The sequence below is a fragment of the Lepisosteus platostomus genome, chromosome 3 (genome assembly GCF_059453375.1).
Source record: "Lepisosteus platostomus isolate fLepPlt1 chromosome 3, fLepPlt1.hap1, whole genome shotgun sequence".
NCBI classification, from domain to species: Eukaryota; Metazoa; Chordata; class Actinopteri; order Semionotiformes; family Lepisosteidae; genus Lepisosteus; species Lepisosteus platostomus.
In genome coordinates, this window is record NC_142613.1 from 31,514,002 (window position 1) to 31,532,760 (window position 18,759).

The following is an 18,759-nucleotide window of genomic DNA, read 5'->3' on the forward strand; positions in this document are numbered from 1 at the left end:
TGTGGTCCTAAAGCCTTTTAGTTATGCTAAGGTGACCGTCTGTTCAAAACTACAGGATGATTATAAAAAAATCTTCTGAAGTCTAAACTTTAAGCCTTGCCATTACAACTTTTTGCCATGTGGCATTTATGAAAGTAATTTGGATTTCTGCAATGAAATCAAACTATTCTGAGAGAAAGGAATACCCTCATTATTATAACCATCATTTTGATGTGGGATGCTAAAATGTACCTCACAGCAGGTGAGGATGTGAGTGAGCCAGCTGGGTCAAAAGACATCTTCTCATTTCTAATGTTTATTCTGTTCTTCTGCCTTATAACATCTTAAGCATCACAAGCGGCTGCACCACCCACTGGTATTCCCACAGTTCTGTGCATTCAGTATATGAAGGTTACCTAAAACTAAAGGAAATTCCTATCTAACAAACAGCCATGGTTAAAAGGAAACAAAAGGCCAAAAAGCTGTCTTGCTTAAATTAAAGAGTTATGTTTTCCTGTATTGGTAATTTAAGAATTAATTGCCAATGGTTATTATTTTCCAGTTGAGAAGCCTGGTTAATCTCTTGAGATCAAAATGTGTGCAACATATGTGCCACTAATAATACATAGCTAATTTATTTTTGTCCTTACCTCTGTGCAAAATCAGAACCAAATGTGATTTTGTTTGCTAAAACACAGGGGCTGATTAGTAAGTGACTACCTAATAGATACTTCTTAAAGGTTAAGGGGATAAACAAAAAGCAATCTTCATGTAGCTTTACTGGCTAAGCTTTGTGCTGCTAAAGAAAATGGTTTAAATTATTATAATTATGAACGAGCAATGTTTATGTCAGGATCTGATGTATGTATTGGATTAGTTTTTATATAATTTTCATACTATGGAGGAAAAATATCTTGTTTTTTAAGAGCAGTGTCCTAATGATTTCCATTATGCATTCCCAAAGACATTATAAATGTCTGAACAGCTGTTTTTTTACAAAAGACACTTTACACATCTCACTAGCAGTGATGAAAAGATTGTCATTAATATCTTGGGGAAAACTTCAAGGAAATGAGCAAATCACATAGATTAGTAATCACACATGTTTAAGAAATGAGTCCAAACTTTCCAGAACTGTGCAGCTTGTTTGTATTAAAAAAGGAAGAGGACATTGGATAAATCCTGAACAGAGGATGTAAGGTAAATCCCAAACAGGCCAACTGTAGCTTAAAAAGGGGTGACTTCTGCACTTAAACAAATCATGCTATTACATAAATACATTTTTAGACAATGTTCTCTAAAAAGGACTAACCTGTTCCTAAATATTATGGATCCATAATGCTGAGTTCCTCAGTGTTAGATACCAATCAACCAAGATTGATATAAGGCTGTCAACTGTATTACATTTAAAAGACATTCTATTTTTTTCATAAAAATATATGGTTCATATTTCAACAAGTCAAAAAAGTACATTTAAATGCATGTAAATGTTATTTTTATTTCTGCAATGAGTTTCACTTTAACTGCACAACAGCTTCTGATGTGGTATTACAACAAATGTTGTTTTTGCCGTACTCACCTTGGCTGCTGCTCTGCAGGAAAAGCTTGCTGTGCCATGGCAGCCGGTGACATCATCATCCAAACACCTAGAGACTCGCAGAACCTGGAGTCACTTGATGACCACACCCATTCCAGGTGCTCCTTAGAATAAATACTGGAACTTGACGGAGCTCTGTCATCGAGCTTGTTCACTTAGCTCCTCGAGCTTCATCTCAGTGTCTGCTCCCATGTTTAGCTTGTTTGTACTCTGATCCCTGCTTTGACTCCTTACTTCCTGTGTTTCCCAACATTTGTGTGTGATTCTGGCTTTGAACATGGACTGAGCCTTGACCTTCCCTCAGACATTGCCCTGGGCTTTGTTACAGTGTCTCCCCAGTTACGATCTGTGCTTGTCATGGATTTCAATCCTGGTGGCTACTCAGCTTGCCAGTCTGCTAGCAGTCTGCCCCCCAATCCCAGAGTGCGTGTTTCCTTATCCTTCTGGTCTCAGTAACATGCAGCTCTGGACATTCCCAGTGTCTGTTTATAGAATCCCCAGCTCAGCTCCTCTGAGTCGCACCTCAGTAGTGCGACATTACAGTTTTGCTGTGGACTGACTTCACTGCAGTATTAAGATCCAAAAAGGACAAACTCCTCTCTTTCAACGAAAAATAAATGCGATTTTAAGAACTACTCTAATGCCAAAGCAAAAAAAACAAAATAAAACAAAAAGGCTGTGTTACTATAAACATCAGTAAGGAGAATCAGCTGTCCATGGGGGAGGGAATGGAAGAAATATACAGAAAATGTCCAGTAAGTTTGAAACCCTGTATTGATACATCTCTTCTGTACAACAGCCCATATTGCAAATCAGTACACCTCACATATTTCTGAAACAGAGTTTGAATCTCCCATGAGCTTTTCAGTATTTGAATATATTGTCCCTGTACACACAATCTATGCATACTGCTTTGTTCAGACCTTTGCATAGTTTTCACATTTTGTTCTTGTAATCTTGACACTTGGAAGTAGCAATTAATATGTTTTTTAAAAAACAGACTAAACCATACATTCAAAGAAAAAAAACAGAAAGAAGTAAAAATATATTAAGAAAATGTCCCATAATGTCCCTTTGCTTTGGCAAACCTATATTAATTCAGGTGCAAAAATGTACTTTAACAAGCCACACAATTAATTGAGTGGCCTCTGTGCCATAATAGTGGGTCGCATGATTTCAGAATAAATACATCAACAATTTCTCTATAAGGTTCCTTAAGCAAAGATTGAAAAGAAGAACCAAACCAAATCAGAGAGAGTTTAAGTTGTATTAGGGCACAGATTAACAGAAGAGTATAAATACTTTTTTAAAAAAACCTTCATATCTTTTGAGGATGGTGAAGTCGACATGCCTAGATCCGGCTTGTCCTCCAAGCTCAGGAACTGGGCAAGGATGAAACTCTGGGATGGAAGAAAATGTGCATCAGTCAGTAATATCCCTGTCACTGCATGGGAAGTTTGCATGGAACTGAAAAAACATCCCAAATTTCACATGGTGTTTGGAGCAAAGCATGTTAGTGATGACAAATAAGGGGTTTGTAAAATGCAAACAGTTGCATCAGCACCATTCCTAATGTCAAACATGGTAGTGACAGCTTTATGTTAAAGTTCATTTTCTAATCATTAGGGACTTGCAAGCTTCACAAGACTGATGGAAACATACTGTAGATGGATTAAAACAGTGGCACTTCTTAGAGAAAAACCTGCCTCAGACCTAAAACTGGAACTACAAATGTATCTTTCAGAAGGACAAATATCCAAAATGTAAAGCTGAAGCTACATTGTAGTGTCTTAAGAATTTAAAAGTGAATGCCCTGGAGTGGCCTCAAATTAAATTGGTAGATATCTGAAAAGCCTTGTAACTACTGCCAAGGTGCTTTCACAAAATATAAATAGTATATAATATAAATATAATAAAACCATGATCAAAATTGCATCAAGCCAGTGTGCAAAGTTGATAGACTTTGAGACTTACTACAAAATACTTTTTATTGAGGTCACTGGTGTGAATATTTATGCAATTAATGCATTTCAGTTTATTCTGTTTAGTTTTTGACATTCCCTGTAAATTATTTCACCCTTAAATGTATTTGATAAAATTCATGTTTTGAATAAGATATTACTTTTGAAAAATGTGTGAACAATTTCAAATGTAGTTCTAAGTTTTCCAGAACATTGTGACATGAAGTTTGATGGTGCATTGCGATGTTTGAAAGAGTTGGTATAGTAACTGGTGCCAAACAGGGCTTTAATATATCATTTCTGACTTTTGCTGGAAATAACTTAAAATTGATTAATTCCATCTAAGATATTAATAAAGGGTAATATAGTCTATTTTTTGCTAGTAGCTAAATTGACTCAAGAGTCTTATTCAACTGCCTCTAGGAAGAAGCCAGGAAATCCGCTTCGAAACATTGCTGGTAGCTTGTTCCATACTCACAACCCGTTGCACTAAGAAATACATATATTAAGCATCAATGCCTTTTAAATTGTCTGATAGGGGCTCTTTAATTTGCTTTTTTTATTTAGGGTAATTATAATTATTTTTAGTAGTTCAGGTGGGTAGCTACTGTACGTCAGCATGCGTAGGCTGCAAAGGTACAAGTAATAGGTTTATTCCATGCTGAAAAGAGAAGACAGTAAACACAACATTTCGGCTGTGGGGCCTTCTTCAGGTGTTAGAAAGACAGGGCAGACATCAAAGATTAAATAGCATAGGAGAACAAAAACTGGGAGTGGAGGCGGGAGCAGGGGGGAGGCTGAGAGGCCACTCAGGTGGTGCGAAGTGGGGAAAGGTGAAAAGCGTTGTGAAGTCGAAACCATGTGAATAGAGAAGAATACACGAAAACAAGTCTGTCATTGAGAGAAGGGGGAAGTGTGAACCAAGTTTCAGTGTAATTTCTGTTTCTGATGTCTTTCTGCTATGGGAGTTAAGAAACCCTTCTTTGAGAACGCAGACGGAGAGATCAGTGTGATCATGACCATCAGAGGTGAAACGAGAAACTATGGGCTTGAGAAATCTTTAAACTTCACAGCCCTAACATGTTCTCTTAAGTCTTCTTCCAGTTTCCTCAACGTAGATAGCTGGGCATTTGCTGTAAGAGATACAGTAAATGAGGTTGCTGGAGGTACAAGAGGTCACCTGGGTGATCCAGAATTGTCCTGAGGGACCTTGAATGGAGGTGGATATGTACCTGCAGATGATGCAGTGAGCTCTGTTGCAAGTGAAAGTACCTAGTGTGTATTATTGTTGAGGGCGGTCAAGGGAGCTATGAACAAAAAGGTTAAGCAGATGAGGTGGTCGGCAATATGAAATGATGGGGCGGTCAGAAAAGAGGGCCCCAATGGAGGGATTTGCCTTTTCCTAGGATGGATAAGTTGTCGTTAATGGTTCTGGGGATAGAAAGGGTGGAAGGGTGTTAGGGTGGAAGGGAAGCACCAAAGGAATGCAGTTGTGAGACCGGGAGTTCCTGATCGAGTTGATGGCCAGGAAGCTGTTTTTGGCTTGGATGAGGGTCCTGTCAATAACATGGGATGGGTATCCTCTGTTGATGAAAAAAGAGTGCATTTTGAGTGCTTGGTTCTGGAAATCCATGTCATCACTGCAGAGTCTTTGTAACCGAAGGAACTGTGAAAAAGGGAGAGAGTTTTTAGTTTGTTTGGGGTGAAATGAGCTGTACAGGAGATATCTGTGTGAATCAGTGGATTTGTAATAGACTGAAGTAGAGAGTCAGGGATGGTTAATGGATAGATTTATTTCTAGAAATCGAAGAGTAGTGGATGATATGTTAACCGTATATTTGAGGGAAGGGTGGAAGTTGGTGAAGTGATGCAGGAAGTGCTCTAAGTGGTCATTAGAGCATGTGGCAGCTCCTGCGCAGTCATCGATGTATCGCTTGTAGAGAAAAGGTTTATTGAATGAGAAGGCACTGAGTGTGAGTTCCGATTCTGCAAGACGTACAAGGGTGGGGGTGGGTGGATCAAGCACTATGCATTTGTCCAGCGTGTGCTTGTGGGCTGTAAGACCATCATTGTGGGGAATGACGGTGTAGAGAGATGTGTAAAAATTCATTGTAAAAATGTAGCATTCTGGACCTTGAAACTGGAAATTGTTAAAAAGTTGGAGGGCACGGTTAGTGTCCTTGATATATGAGGGGAACCTTTCAAACAGCGGTCTCTTCAGGCTGTCGGGAAAGGTCAAGATGTGAGTAGTCAGACAGTTGCATGCTGAAACGACGGGGCGATCAAGGGTGTCAGGTTTGTGGATTTTGGGGGGGAGGTAAAATTGGGATACCTGGGGATGTTCAATTATGAGCCAATTCTTCTCTTGGGGGAGTTTCTTGGTGTTGATAAGAAGAGAGATGGTGGATACCACTTCCTTATGGTAGTCAGTGGTAGGATCCTGTTGGAGAGGACGGTAAGCAGAAGTGTTAGTTAGTTGTCTGGAGGCTTCATTAATATACAGGTCTTTTCACCACACCACAACAGCGCCCCCTTTGTCTGCTGGTTTAATGACAATATCATCTCTATTGTAGAGAGATTGGAGCGCCTGAGTTTCTCCATTGTTGAGGTTAGACCTGTGTTTCCTGGGTGTAGAAAGGGTCTTGAGAGCTTGATTGATGCATTGGTTAATGAAGTAATCGACTGGTGGAAAACGGCCGGAGGGGGGAGTCCAACAGCTCTGTTTGGGATTGATATTGTTAATAGCATCAATCAACGGGTTATTTTTATTTTGAATAAAATAATTATTTTTATATATACTCGGCCAATTATGTTTTTCACCTCTTAACTTATGAACCACTCACAGAAAATGAGGAAGTGTGGGCGGATAATTTTGAATCGTCCACCTTCAAATCATTCATCTCTTAACGTGTCACAAGCAATGCAGCACTGTACTGGAGATACTGTACACCACCTATTGGAGAAGAGCTCCTGACAGCACCATTACCCCTGTGACCAGGTGGAAAGCTGTAGGGGTCATGGTGTTGTGAGAACCGAGAGCCCAGACTGACTAGTCCCACTCTACCTGCATCTATGGTCCTCCAATTATCTGCCTCTTAGTGAATCCTAGCCACAGTTGGCCAGTGGCAACACCCAGGCTTGAATTTGTGATTATACAACTTAAGCAACTACATCAAATGATTGGGGGCCTACAAGAAATTTATAATGAACACATAAAAATACTAGTCTGCTTAAGCTGAACATCTTCGTCTTGTGGTATTTTTCACATGACCAAGATGTTGATGTATTTTTCAGAGACAAAAAAAATTCTAGAGATTTGTATTGAGCAATAAAATAAAGGAAATAATAAGGAAAATAGTTTATTTATAGTAGTTTCCATTGAAAATTGTTAACAATGGCATGTAAATTATTGTGTTATGCCGTGTAGCAGCTACCAGCCATATCACCCTGCAACTCACAACTGGCAACCCACTGAAGCTCAGCAGGTGTGAACCTGGTCAGTACTCAGATGGGAGACCTTCTGGGAAAAACTTAGGTTGCTGGTGAAAGTGGAGTTACTGGGACCAGTAGTGGGCCCTCAACTTGTGGTCTGTCCTAAAGCCCCAGTATAGTGATGGGGACACTATACTGTAAAAAGGTGCTGTTTTTTGGATGAGAAGTAAAACCAAGGCCCTGACTCTCTGTGTTCATCAAAACTCCCAGGGCATTTCTCAAAAAGAGTAGGGGTGTTACCCCAGTGTCCTGGCCAAATTTCCCATTGGCCTTTACCAAACATGGCCTCCTAATAATTCCTATTATGAACTGGCTTTATCACTCTGTGCTCTTCGTCACTGACAGCTGATGTGTATCAAGCGTACTATGCACACTATGGCTGCCGTCACATCATCTAGGTGGATGCTGCACATTGGTGTTGGTGGAGGGGAGTCCCCATCATCAGTGCAGTGTCTAGAAAAGCACTAAATAAGTGTAAGGAATTATTATTGAGCTGTCTGTAAAGCAAATATCCATCTGGGTCAATAAAGGAAGTAAACACAGTATATAAAATGTTACTTACAAATGTACTTACATTTATATTGTACATATACAGTACAAACATATATAGTACCAGTCAGTTTTCATGATTAACCATGCTTTGAACTCTATAAACTTGTCTATAAACCCTTAATATTTAATTTCATCATATGTGTACATAAAATCTTAAGTGAACTGCATTGAAAATATTATTTTTTCATTTTCAATAAAATGAACACCCAAAGCAAGCAGATTTCAGTCTCATGCCCAGGTTAGTCAGAAATGTGTTTAACATGGTGTTAGAACACTAAAAGAAGTTTAAAATTGTCTTTCTTAGATGTTCTCACAGTTAACTAGCATGTTACCTCATTTACCCTTTGTCACCAATTATTGGTAAACAGGTGAGGGTCCACAATTACTATAAATATAGGAAGCATGGGCAAAAGTTTGTAATTCCTGAATGAACATAGCAAAATTTGCTCAGCAAGCAAGGAAAAAAGACAGTTTGTAATTACTTTAAGAAAAGAAGGTCAATCTTTAAGATAAATTGCAAGAACTTTGCAAGTGTCAGTAACTGTTGTGGCCAAGATTATCAAACGATATGAAGAAACTGGCACTCATGAGGACCGAAAAAGGTCAGGCAGGTCAAAGGTGACCTCAGAACCAGAGAATACGTTCATTAGAGTCACAGGTCTGAGAAACCGGTGACTAACTGCCCATGAAATAGAAGCTGAGCTCAATGCAACTAGACGTACAGATGTTTCAACATTAACTGTTCAGAGGAGGTTCCGTGAAGCTGGCTCAAAGGTCCAGTTTCTGTGGTTTTTTTTGGCCCAGGCAAGTCTCTTCCTCTTATTCTGCTCTCTTAATAATGGTTTCTTTGCAGCAATTCTTCCTGGTAGGCCAGCATCAAGCAACCTCCTCTGAACAGTTGATGTTGAAACATCCGTACTTCTAGTTGCTTTGGGTGTTCATTTTATTGAAAATTAAAAATTAACATGTTCAATGCAGTTTATTGAAGTAAGTAAATAAGTACACATGTCATGTCATTAAATATTAAGTGTTTATAGACATGTTTATACACTTTAAAGCACAGATTATCATGAAAAACCTGGTTTCAAAGAGGTGTTCTCAAACTTTTGACTGGTACTGTTCTTATATATGCAAAATGGTACTTACAAATGTCATCAATATTAACACAATGACAATTGATACTATTCTGAGAGAAAGCTGCACACACATTTACTGCAGCATATACTAAGAGTGTCATGCCCACCTCTGAGGAAACTCTCCCAGCATCTCTCACACAAAAATAAACACAATCACAGACATTAACACCCTGTAAGCCTGTATTGTTTTCTGTAATTAGTATCAGACAACTATACAAAACATTACCCATATGCATACTCAGTGTAATTCATAAATAAACTCGAGTATAAAGTCTTACAAAATGAGTCGTAAGATTCTCTTAAATAACCGTATCTTCTTTTCTTAAATGTGCTTGCATCACTATTCTGGTGTTAATAGCTGTTAATAGCCCTTGCAGATACTCTGAATGAGCCTCTATTGTACAGGTACTCCCAATACTGTCTTAGTGATGAAGTCAGCAGAGTATGCTGCTGATTCTCGCAAAAAACTCCTCATGGAAACAAGTAAAAGATGCTTTAGAAGAGGCTGGCAAGCCCAGTTAATTATCCCTACAACACAGTAAATTTACCTTAGTCAAAAATGCAATTCATGTTTATCCATGATAAATAATCAAGGCAGAATACAAAAATACAAAGCCATCTTAACAAGCCTGTGTACCACATTGATATACGACTAACGGCCAGTATCTCATGTTAATGTTTTACTCACTAGAAAGATATCATTTGTTTTTGGAGTTAGTCAAATAGTTTTTAAGCAACATGAGTTAGTGTTATACACGATGTAACAACAATAAAAAAGAGTCTAGTATCCATCTTGGTTTCCTCAGTTACCCATTTTCACATCTTTTCACCCTGTTGGTATAATGATGATTAAAACAAGTTAAGGAGGACAAACCTTAATCTCTCTCTTCTACAAATATATAAAATATCACAATTCTTGCTTACTCGCATGTGCTTTTCTTTTTCACATCCCTCCCTCCACTCCATCTTTCCCTTCCAGAAGCTCATCCTTCATTAAAGTGGGGTGTCACATGGCCATCTTGTAATAATAAGGCATTTGTCCTTTTTAAACAACTACAGATGTTTAAGATTGTTTCATTTTCTTCAGATCAATGTATCCTGCAAATAAACAAAACTCTAAACAATGACACAAAAATTAAATGCCCTTCTTGCTGGAGTTCTGTCTTCACTTTAAGAAGTCTCTTTTCTTTATCTGCCTTAATTCCTAGTCTCAAAACCCACACTGCCAGATAACACAGTACTTTGCTTTGGTTCACTTTGGTTCGATTCATCTGCTCCAATTTCTTTTCCAAAACACGTCATTCTCTCTGCCATTCTTTCTCCAAGTAGACAGCCTTGCTCTGCTTTTCAAGATTTAAAAACCATCTGGGCCTGATTACTCCAGACAGATGCACTCAATTATTGTTCTGCCAGTATCCATTTTGGCTCTGTGATTTCTCCCGATTCATACTTGAGCCAAAATGGCTGTTTTCTACGGTAGCCTCCAAGGACAACTCAGTTGAATAGTCCATTCAGGGATGTAGACTAACTCACAGGGGGGTCCCTACAACCCCATTCTAATGGACGATTTGGCTGAAAAGGAGTTGCAGTTTCTTCAAATCACATCTTTTCTCTGCCTTAATCAGTATTATATACCTAAGGTATGGAATTAATTGACTAAGAAGTTTTTCAGCAGAAGCAGTAGGCCATGTTTCTCAAAAGGGTTTATGAGAGAGTAAAAATGAACATTTCATATTTGTGGGAATGCATTTGACTAAACTTTAGTTATTTATATAGTCTGTCAAGTTTCATTTAAATCAGTATGGTAGTTCACAAGATTTTGGAAAGATTTTTCAACTGCTTCCGACCATTTCGGCTACCCTCAGGCTGGCATCTTGGGTTACATGAGCCCCAGAATGTTTGTGCAAATTTAATGGCTTGGCTGTCCCAATATACCTGTCCAGTATACACTTCCAAGGCTCCCACTTCCACATGGTCTCTGAACACCAGCAGTTTTAAAAGAGACACAAAAACAAATCCTTACTTAAGGAACTGGAAACCTAAAATTTTAAAAATCCTTACAAATGCACTAGGCATCCTGTCACTACCTGGAAGGCTAGTTTTGATGAATGCCATTTCACTAGACATATTACTGTTGGATTACAAAAACATTTGAATATCAATTCCAGAAGCAGAAAAACAGATTTTCATGGAAGAAGCATAACCATGAAGTTTCTTCTGCCTAATGCATTGCCAAGATGTGCTAACTGATTTTGTTAACTTCATAATGCTGACGTTTACACAGCTGTTTTCTGTTTTTATTTTTTGACCGCATTTGTGACACGATGGTTACATGGACATGACATGATTCTAAAAGTATTGAACAAATCAAATTATGTATAATAATTTTAATCAGTCTTAAGATAATAGGATTTTAAGAGAGCTTATAGTCAATACTGGGTTTACTTGTTCATTTAAACCCCAGCTGTCAGGAGTTTCAAAAGATGGAAACAAAATCCATGTATTTAAAATCACAAAAGTCCAACTTAATGTGCAATGAGTGAAGGCTAAACAAACCTACCTACAAGGGTTAAAGAATAAAAATGCAGGATCTACTGTTATAAATCAGTTTATGCAAACAAACATTTTGGTTGAATACTAAAAGAGATTAACATTCTGACAGAGATGAGACAACAAATGTAAATGGATAAGTGTACTTAATTTTTTACAGTTTGGCATTAACTAGCCTGGCTGAGCAAATGACAGCCCTGGCCATAAGGGCAAGTCTGTAAAAAACATTTATGAGGAATGATCTAGGGAGACAACTTCATAGAAGAAGATAGGATGGAGGGAGGAGGGGAGCTGGAAAAAATGTGAAAAAGGTGCACAGTAGATGGGAATTTAGATGTAAGTTGAGCAAAAGTACAGTATTACTTTTTGACCTTCTCTTGAACTTCTGTTTAGCAACTCCATATGGAGAGGAGGTGGGCAGATGGGAGGCAAAACAGAAAGAGCAACTAAAGGGTTGAAATTCTACAAAGGATCCTTTTAATTAAAATGCACTGCATCCTGGAATCTCAAATAACAATAACAACAAAAACATCCTACGGACACTTTTACAACAAAAATGTGTTGGGCAAGCAGGTTGTAATATGTTTGTGGAAGATTTATTTCACTTTTAAAAATAATTTCAGATAATGGATCATATATTTAACTTTGTCTGAATTCCTCCAATAGATTCTGTTGGAGCTGCTCAGAAGTGAGTTAGTTTACATTAACAAGATCCACATGGGTACAAGATATGGTTAAATTGACATCAAGTCGTGAAGATAAGATATTTTTATTCAACTGTACACTAACAAGCCTCCCCATAACAGTTAATGTTGTGTACATAGAAACATTTTAAGGTCTCTATTCCCTTCCAGATACAGGTCTGTAGTAGTGTATGAACGTTATTCTGTATGTAGTTTTAATTTTAAAATGGCAAATAGATCAAAATAAACTTATAGGGTCATGTTGTAACATTTTCTTACTAAGCTTTATTTTTTCCAAACATGAAAACATAAAAGGTTAAGAAATGAAGCTCCCACTTCAGCAAGAAAGTACACAGAACACATCTGCAGTAAGTGAGACTCCATGAAGCTCTTTGAATGTTCACCACCTGTTTTCCATCAAGTTTAGAAGATTTAGTGTACCACTGCTGAGATATGACCAACATCAAAACTTTAAGAGAGCATGAGACTAAAGGTTATTGCACACAATAACCTTTTTATAGACTTTTGGCAGTTGTTTAATGTCAAATTGCAGCAAGCCTTGAAATAATGCCATCTGCCAGTTAATATCTACAGACATTCCCACCTCTTTATATTTTTGTTTAATTTACCCCTTGTGATGTTGGGTCACATGTGAATCAACTGTATTAACAATGCAAGCCCAGTCAGTGAACCTTACTACACCCTGCCTGTTTCATCAGAAATGCCATTCTCCTGCATATTACATTTATAATATCATTAGCATCTTACTGTACAATAAAACAAATTAACAGAAAGAAAGTTGCCATGTTTCAGTTAGCACAATAATATTATTGAAAGCAGAATTTTATTGGCATTCACCTGATTAGATAGTGACAATGCAAGGAATATTTTTGATGACACGGTATGATGTCTGTGTGTTTTGCTTACAAGTACAATTTTCTGATGACATGGGCATTAATATTAAATCACTACCGAACACATATTTTTGATTTAGAATAAGCAACATCACTGTTTTTTTTTTGTTTCTTTAATTTGTCCACCTGTTCTTTAACACCAAAGCACTTAACCCGATGATGAAAGTCACAGCCTCCCCCAGAAGCCCAGTTATATGCGTGGGCCTGGCAGCAGCTCACAGCCCAGTTACCCCACAGCTTCAGGCTTTGATCCAATTTGAAGCACAGCTCATCAAGGAAACATGTAGTGCTGCACTGAACCTACAGGAAAGAGAGAAATGAACCATGGACTTCAGGCAGTGACTACAGTGAAAAATAGTGTTGAAACCTAATAAAATAGACCCAAAGAACTTTATACCAATACATTCAAACAATGTAAAGCAAAAATCCCATGGTTGATACAGATATATTATCTTTTTTAAAAGGTTCAAATAACTACGAAGGTTTACTTTACATATAAAAAAACACAGACTTAGCACAGGTACGTCAAGTACCCACACTTAAAAATACAGATGTAATTTAGCTGAAAGTTTAACATGACTGTGGTATTTTTCATATAATGTTTTTTTTTTCCAAATTTGTGCATCATACATTAATTCATTCCAAACAATCAGCTGGCTTTAATTCAAAGTAGACTTAAAGACAAATTTCAAAGAAAATTTCTGCTGAAGGATTGTAAGATTTTTGGTCCACTTAAAACGTGTTTCAGGTCATTAAAAATTGTAATGTGGATGTTAGAATCTGCATCTGATTTACATTTCAGGACTTTTTTTTAATGTTAACTGAAGACACTGCTGTGAAAAACCATTAAATAACGATTTTAGAATTGACATTGTTATAACTAATACTGTATGATTTCTGTTCATTATTATTTAAATAAAATTTATTAAAATAATATACAAGCAGCATTTGAAAAACATTCAGCTTTAATTATTAGCCGTCAGCACCTTGAATTGTCAGTTTTATGTGGAACAGTAAGATTTAAAAAGACCAAAATCACACAAATGTGTTATCTAGCAAATATTAAATGGATGATCTTTCCAAAAGACATTTTCCCCAGTTGCAAGCTGTTTGCCATGTCCCTTCCAAATCAGTAGGTCTTGAGAATTGAAATGACAAATCTGACAATCTCCATCAGTTTTGCATTTGTTACCATGCTAAGCCTCCCAGAACGTCAAGCCCAATTAAAGTCAAGTTGTCCTTCTGTCCTTCTTAACTTCTCCTTCTGCTCATGCTAACTGCACTGGGACACAAGGCTATATACAGCATATACAGAACATTTTGTAGTTTGTAGTTCTTTATAAATCATGAATACTAATTGCATTGTTGATTATGTACTGTATAAAATCAATAAAACAAATAAATACGTATTTATATTTAGTTCCACATCTTATACTGCAACGGAACAATGAATTTAAAGGCTTTTATTTCAAACACACCTTTCTTGGTCTCACGCAAAAAGCTTACAGCGCAATTATATGACCATATCTTCAAAGAGCTCTGACTGTGCAAGACTGTCTCTGAATAGGTTCCATAGATGACGTTTTATTGTGCTTTGCATGCTGTGAACACAAGTAGGTCTGATACCGGATCTCAAGGTTGCTGAAAGCCAACACAGCCCCGATCAAACCCTGATTGAGCAGTGAGTGGAAACCCCATGTTTTAATGCTCCATATTAAGTCAGTGGCAAAGAACCAAACGGTCTATGATTTAAATAACAGATGCACTATCAGGCTATTATACCAGTGGTTAACGACTTTTAATGCCTTTTCTAAATGTCATCACATGTTCCTAATGATGAATAATGCACTGTCCACCAAACAGAACACTTACAGACTTACATTAGATTATGCAATATACTGTAGTATGTTATTTTTAAAGGAAGTGACGATTTATGAATGAGAAGCATACTGTATCTTAAATACATACAGTTTAGTGTAACTGGAATCAAGGTGACAGAAAGAGTGGTACTGTAGGTGAGAATAAGAATCATCAGCTGGATATGCACCCAGAGAGTGAACTGAAGTACAGTAGTATAATTTTTCCAGAGAAATTAGGCTGAATGAATACAGGATTAGAAACAGATTTGGATGCCCTGGAAGGGGAAGATTGTAGATGTAGGGAAGTCAGAAAGCAGACAGTTGCAGTAATCCAGTCTAGAAAAAACTAGGGCCTGAACTGTGAGAGCTGTCTGTTAGGAAAAGATATATCGTGTTTGTGATATTTAGAAAAAGCAATTGGAACATGTCAGGGAAGCCATGGTGAGAGTAGAAGATGAAGCAAATATAACTCCAATTTTTTTGGCAGAGTTAGAAGGAGGGGAAACACAGAAGATAAATAGGGATGTACATGAAGTGAAGTAGAAATTTTAGATTTGGAAAGATTGAGAATGAGGTGAATCTGTAGCCAGAAGGAGCTGATATAGTACTTGTTAAGAAATATAAATGCTATAGGAATAGAAGGAGAGGACTATCTGTGCATCAACAGTGTTGAAACAATACAATAAGATATGATAAACACACAGAGAGAAAAAAGAAGCCAAGATACTTTTGTGATAGAAGAAAGGGAAACTTTGGAAAGAGCACAAAGTGTATAGAGAGAGTCATACTATGAAACCTGAAATGACCAGAGGTAGAGGTACATCAACCTATGATCACATATAGATGGAAGAAGTAAAGCATGGTCTATGGTGTCACTGGCCAGTGGTCCAGAAGTATCAGGGTGGAGGAATTTGGCCAAAATGTGCTACTAAACACAAGAACAAACATTTGCAATGTTGGGAAATTTTTAAATCAATTGTTTCACTGAGACCAAAATCCGGATAGTGTCAAGAAACCTTTGAATTATATTAATGTAAGTGTTGCAGAATAGAAAGCTACATAAAGTGAAAAAGTCCAATAAATTATAGATCTTAATTTAATTAATAAATTATTTAATTCTACAATTGCCTTTACTTCATATGTAAAGGCAATCCTGAAACTGTTAGAGCTTGTTTCTACTAGTGTGGATCAGAAATGACAGCAGTTTAAAAAGAAATAGAAGCTGGATAGCATTTTGGAAAGTTTCCCAAAAATTACCAGTGGCATATTATACAGAATCGGAAAAATATTATACGAAATGAACCAAAAATAGGAAGGTTGAAAATTATAATGGACTAAGCAATGCAACCAGTAAACATAACTGAGCTAAATGCTTTTGGCCAGAGGACCAGTGGCTCTACAAGAGTTTCCACAAGATGTTTCTTAATTTAAATATCTGTTTCCAAATTCTGATGTGGTGAGTCAATTACTCATGTTCAACAATGATACCATAATAGGAGAAACAACAAAGGAGATTAAGAAATATTTAGAGAAACTTCAGGACCAAATGAACCCCAACACGGGGTTAGTGTTGAAACACAAATAATTGTTTGAAGGCTATTGTTGAGGATACCTTGACTGCATGAATGTTTTGTGGCATTTCAGATAACATTGCATCACCTAGAAGTGTATCATTTAGCACTTTTCCTAGCATCACCAAGAAAACAGCACAAAATGTCACAACCTGCTCAGTATTGTGACTTCAATCCTATAGAACAGAATTTGGCTAATTTGGAATAATCAAGAATAGAGTATAGAGACCAGCTTCTCTAAATGACCTAGAAAGCCCACTGCAAAAGGAAGAATCTCTCTTTGGCCTATGAGAAGGTGATGAAAAGAGTAATTTTTAGACTTACTGCTGTTATTAACCAAAGAAACTTCAAGGCTGTGCCTATACCTTATGAGATACATTCCAAATAAATGTTTTTGTTAGTTTGCTTTGTTTTTTTTTATCCCAATACTTTTAGTATATTTGTGAAAACTTTTATATTAATAGACCTGCAGAATACAAGTTTCGTTTGTCTCTCTGTTTTGTTTCTGTTTGTATTCTTTGCTATTAGCGTAATACATTCAGAACAGAAAAAAACTATTTTGCAGGAAATGTTTGGCTGTACTGTGCATTATACTGGCTGTACATTATCAGAAAGCTACTTATTCCTGGTGAGTGCAAGGTGGGGTGCCAGTCCATTATACATTATACAGAAACACTACACCATGAAGACCAAGGAACATTCCAAGCAGATCTGAGACAAGGTTCTTGAAAAATACCAGTTAGGGTAAGGATATAAGAACATTTCCAAGGCATCGAATATACTTCGAAGCAAAATGAAGTCCATCTTTAAAAAGGTGAGAAAATATGGAACAACTGTGAATCTGCCCAGAACTGGCCATCCTCCAAAACTGAGTGTCAAGAATGGCAACTCTAAAGGATAAACTACCTACCTTAGTAGTAGGTAGTGAGGAGTGAGAAGGACGAAGAGGACAGGAAGCTCTAAGATGGTTGGAAGCCCCGCAGTAAAGGCAATGTTCTTCAGAAATCCGGTGGTTCCTCTCTTCAGACTAAAGCCTAGTAAGAGGGGTAGATGAGGGGGAACGGGAGGGGGAAAAGTTTAAGTCTGTGCTCATGCAGTCTGATGTCAATTTCAGGGACTCAGGAAATAAAAACCTCCAGGTAAGGGAAGAAGTTGGACAGGGTAGTGAGGTGATCTCTCAGCTTTTTGGAAGGACCACGATGGAACTGATGAATGAGAGCCTCCTGGTTCCAGAGAACTTGAGAAGCCAGAAAGCGGAACTCTGTGGCGTAATCCTAGAGGGAACAAGCTGTGAGACGACCTGATGGTGGGAATGAAACTAGCCCAAAATGGATTGCATGGCGGAGATAAAAAGGTTGATATTGGCGGAGGCAGGGGTATTCTGGGAGTTGGGGCTAGTTGCCCGAACCAAGGCTCGTCCAGAAAGGTAAGAGACCAAAACGAAAATCCTTTTTCTGTAGGGAAACACTCCGGACGGAGGTGAAAGGACATTCCAACACTTGGTGATGAAACTCGCGCACTTGGCGGGGTCTACATCAAACCTTTCCAGGGTAGGGAGGGGCAGAGGGCTAATGGCACCAGCAAGGGGAAGGACTGGAATGGGAGCCATGGGGTGAGGCGGTGGAGACAAAATCCAGAAAACGAGCAATGAGCCAAAAAAAACAGTAGAGGGCAGTAGAACCAAGACAACAAACCCAATCCGAAAGGTGAGAGCGAAAACCAAGAAGCAGGCAAAAGTCAGTAAACAATCCAAAACCAGAGAAGATGAGAAAGACAAAGCGCACTGCGGGAGCTCAGGGAGACAAACCACAATAGTGAGCAAAGAAGAGGGGAAAAAGAGGAACTAAAATAGTGATAGCAGAGATAAGAGATAGGATAATTACTTATGGCGTGAGCGTTTGTGAAAGATGGTATACGTGGGTATGTGAGAGTGGGTGGAATGCGTGCGTGTGGGAATATGAACATGTGTGGAATGTGTTACAACATCACGCTGAGAACACCATCCCTACAGTGAAGCATTGTGGTGGCAGCATTATGCTTTGGGGATGCTTTTCTGTGGCAATGACTGGAAAACTCATAATGATAGAAGGAAACATGGATGGAACTAAATACAGAAAAATCCTGGAGGAAAATGTGCTGCAATCCACAAGAGCACTGGGAAGACAGGGACAGGGATTCATCTTCCAACAGGACAATGACCCAAAATATACAGCAAAAGCCGCAATGGAGTGGCTTAAAACCAAAAAGGTTAATATTATGGAGTGGCCCAGTCAAAGCCCAGACCTCAATCCAATTGAGCATCTGTGGAATGACTTAAAAACTGTTTACAAATGGTCCCCCTTCAACTTGATTGAGCTCTGCCAAGAAGAATGGGCAAAAATTCCACTGTCAAGATGTACAATGCTGAGAGAGACTTACCCAAAAAGACTCACAGCTGTAAATGCTGCCAAAGATGGTCCTACAAA

General features: G+C 38.0%; 1 protein-coding gene across 10 annotated transcripts in view; it reads right to left on the reverse strand.

The window, feature by feature from the left end:
• LOC148674726 (uncharacterized) overlaps window positions 1–18,759 on the reverse strand; it is a 93,037-nt gene that overhangs the window by 46,480 nt on the left and 27,798 nt on the right. For 6 of the 10 annotated variants that reach the window (XR_015935379.1, XR_015935376.1, XR_015935378.1 and 3 more), the window contains exons 2-3: window positions 5,870–5,977; window positions 1,559–2,976 (exon numbers count right to left, since the gene is read on the reverse strand). Coding sequence is in view for 1 of the 10 variants with exons in the window: in XM_088625223.1 (XP_088481349.1) it covers window positions 4,940–5,203; window positions 5,870–5,977 (372 nt within the window). In the remaining 9 variants the exon portion in view is untranslated. Of the gene's footprint in view, window positions 1–1,558; window positions 2,977–3,411; window positions 5,204–5,869; window positions 5,978–9,641; window positions 11,715–18,759 lie in introns of those variants that run through there. The other 4 variants (XR_015935381.1, XR_015935380.1, XM_088625223.1 and 1 more) reach the window with 2 other exon arrangements.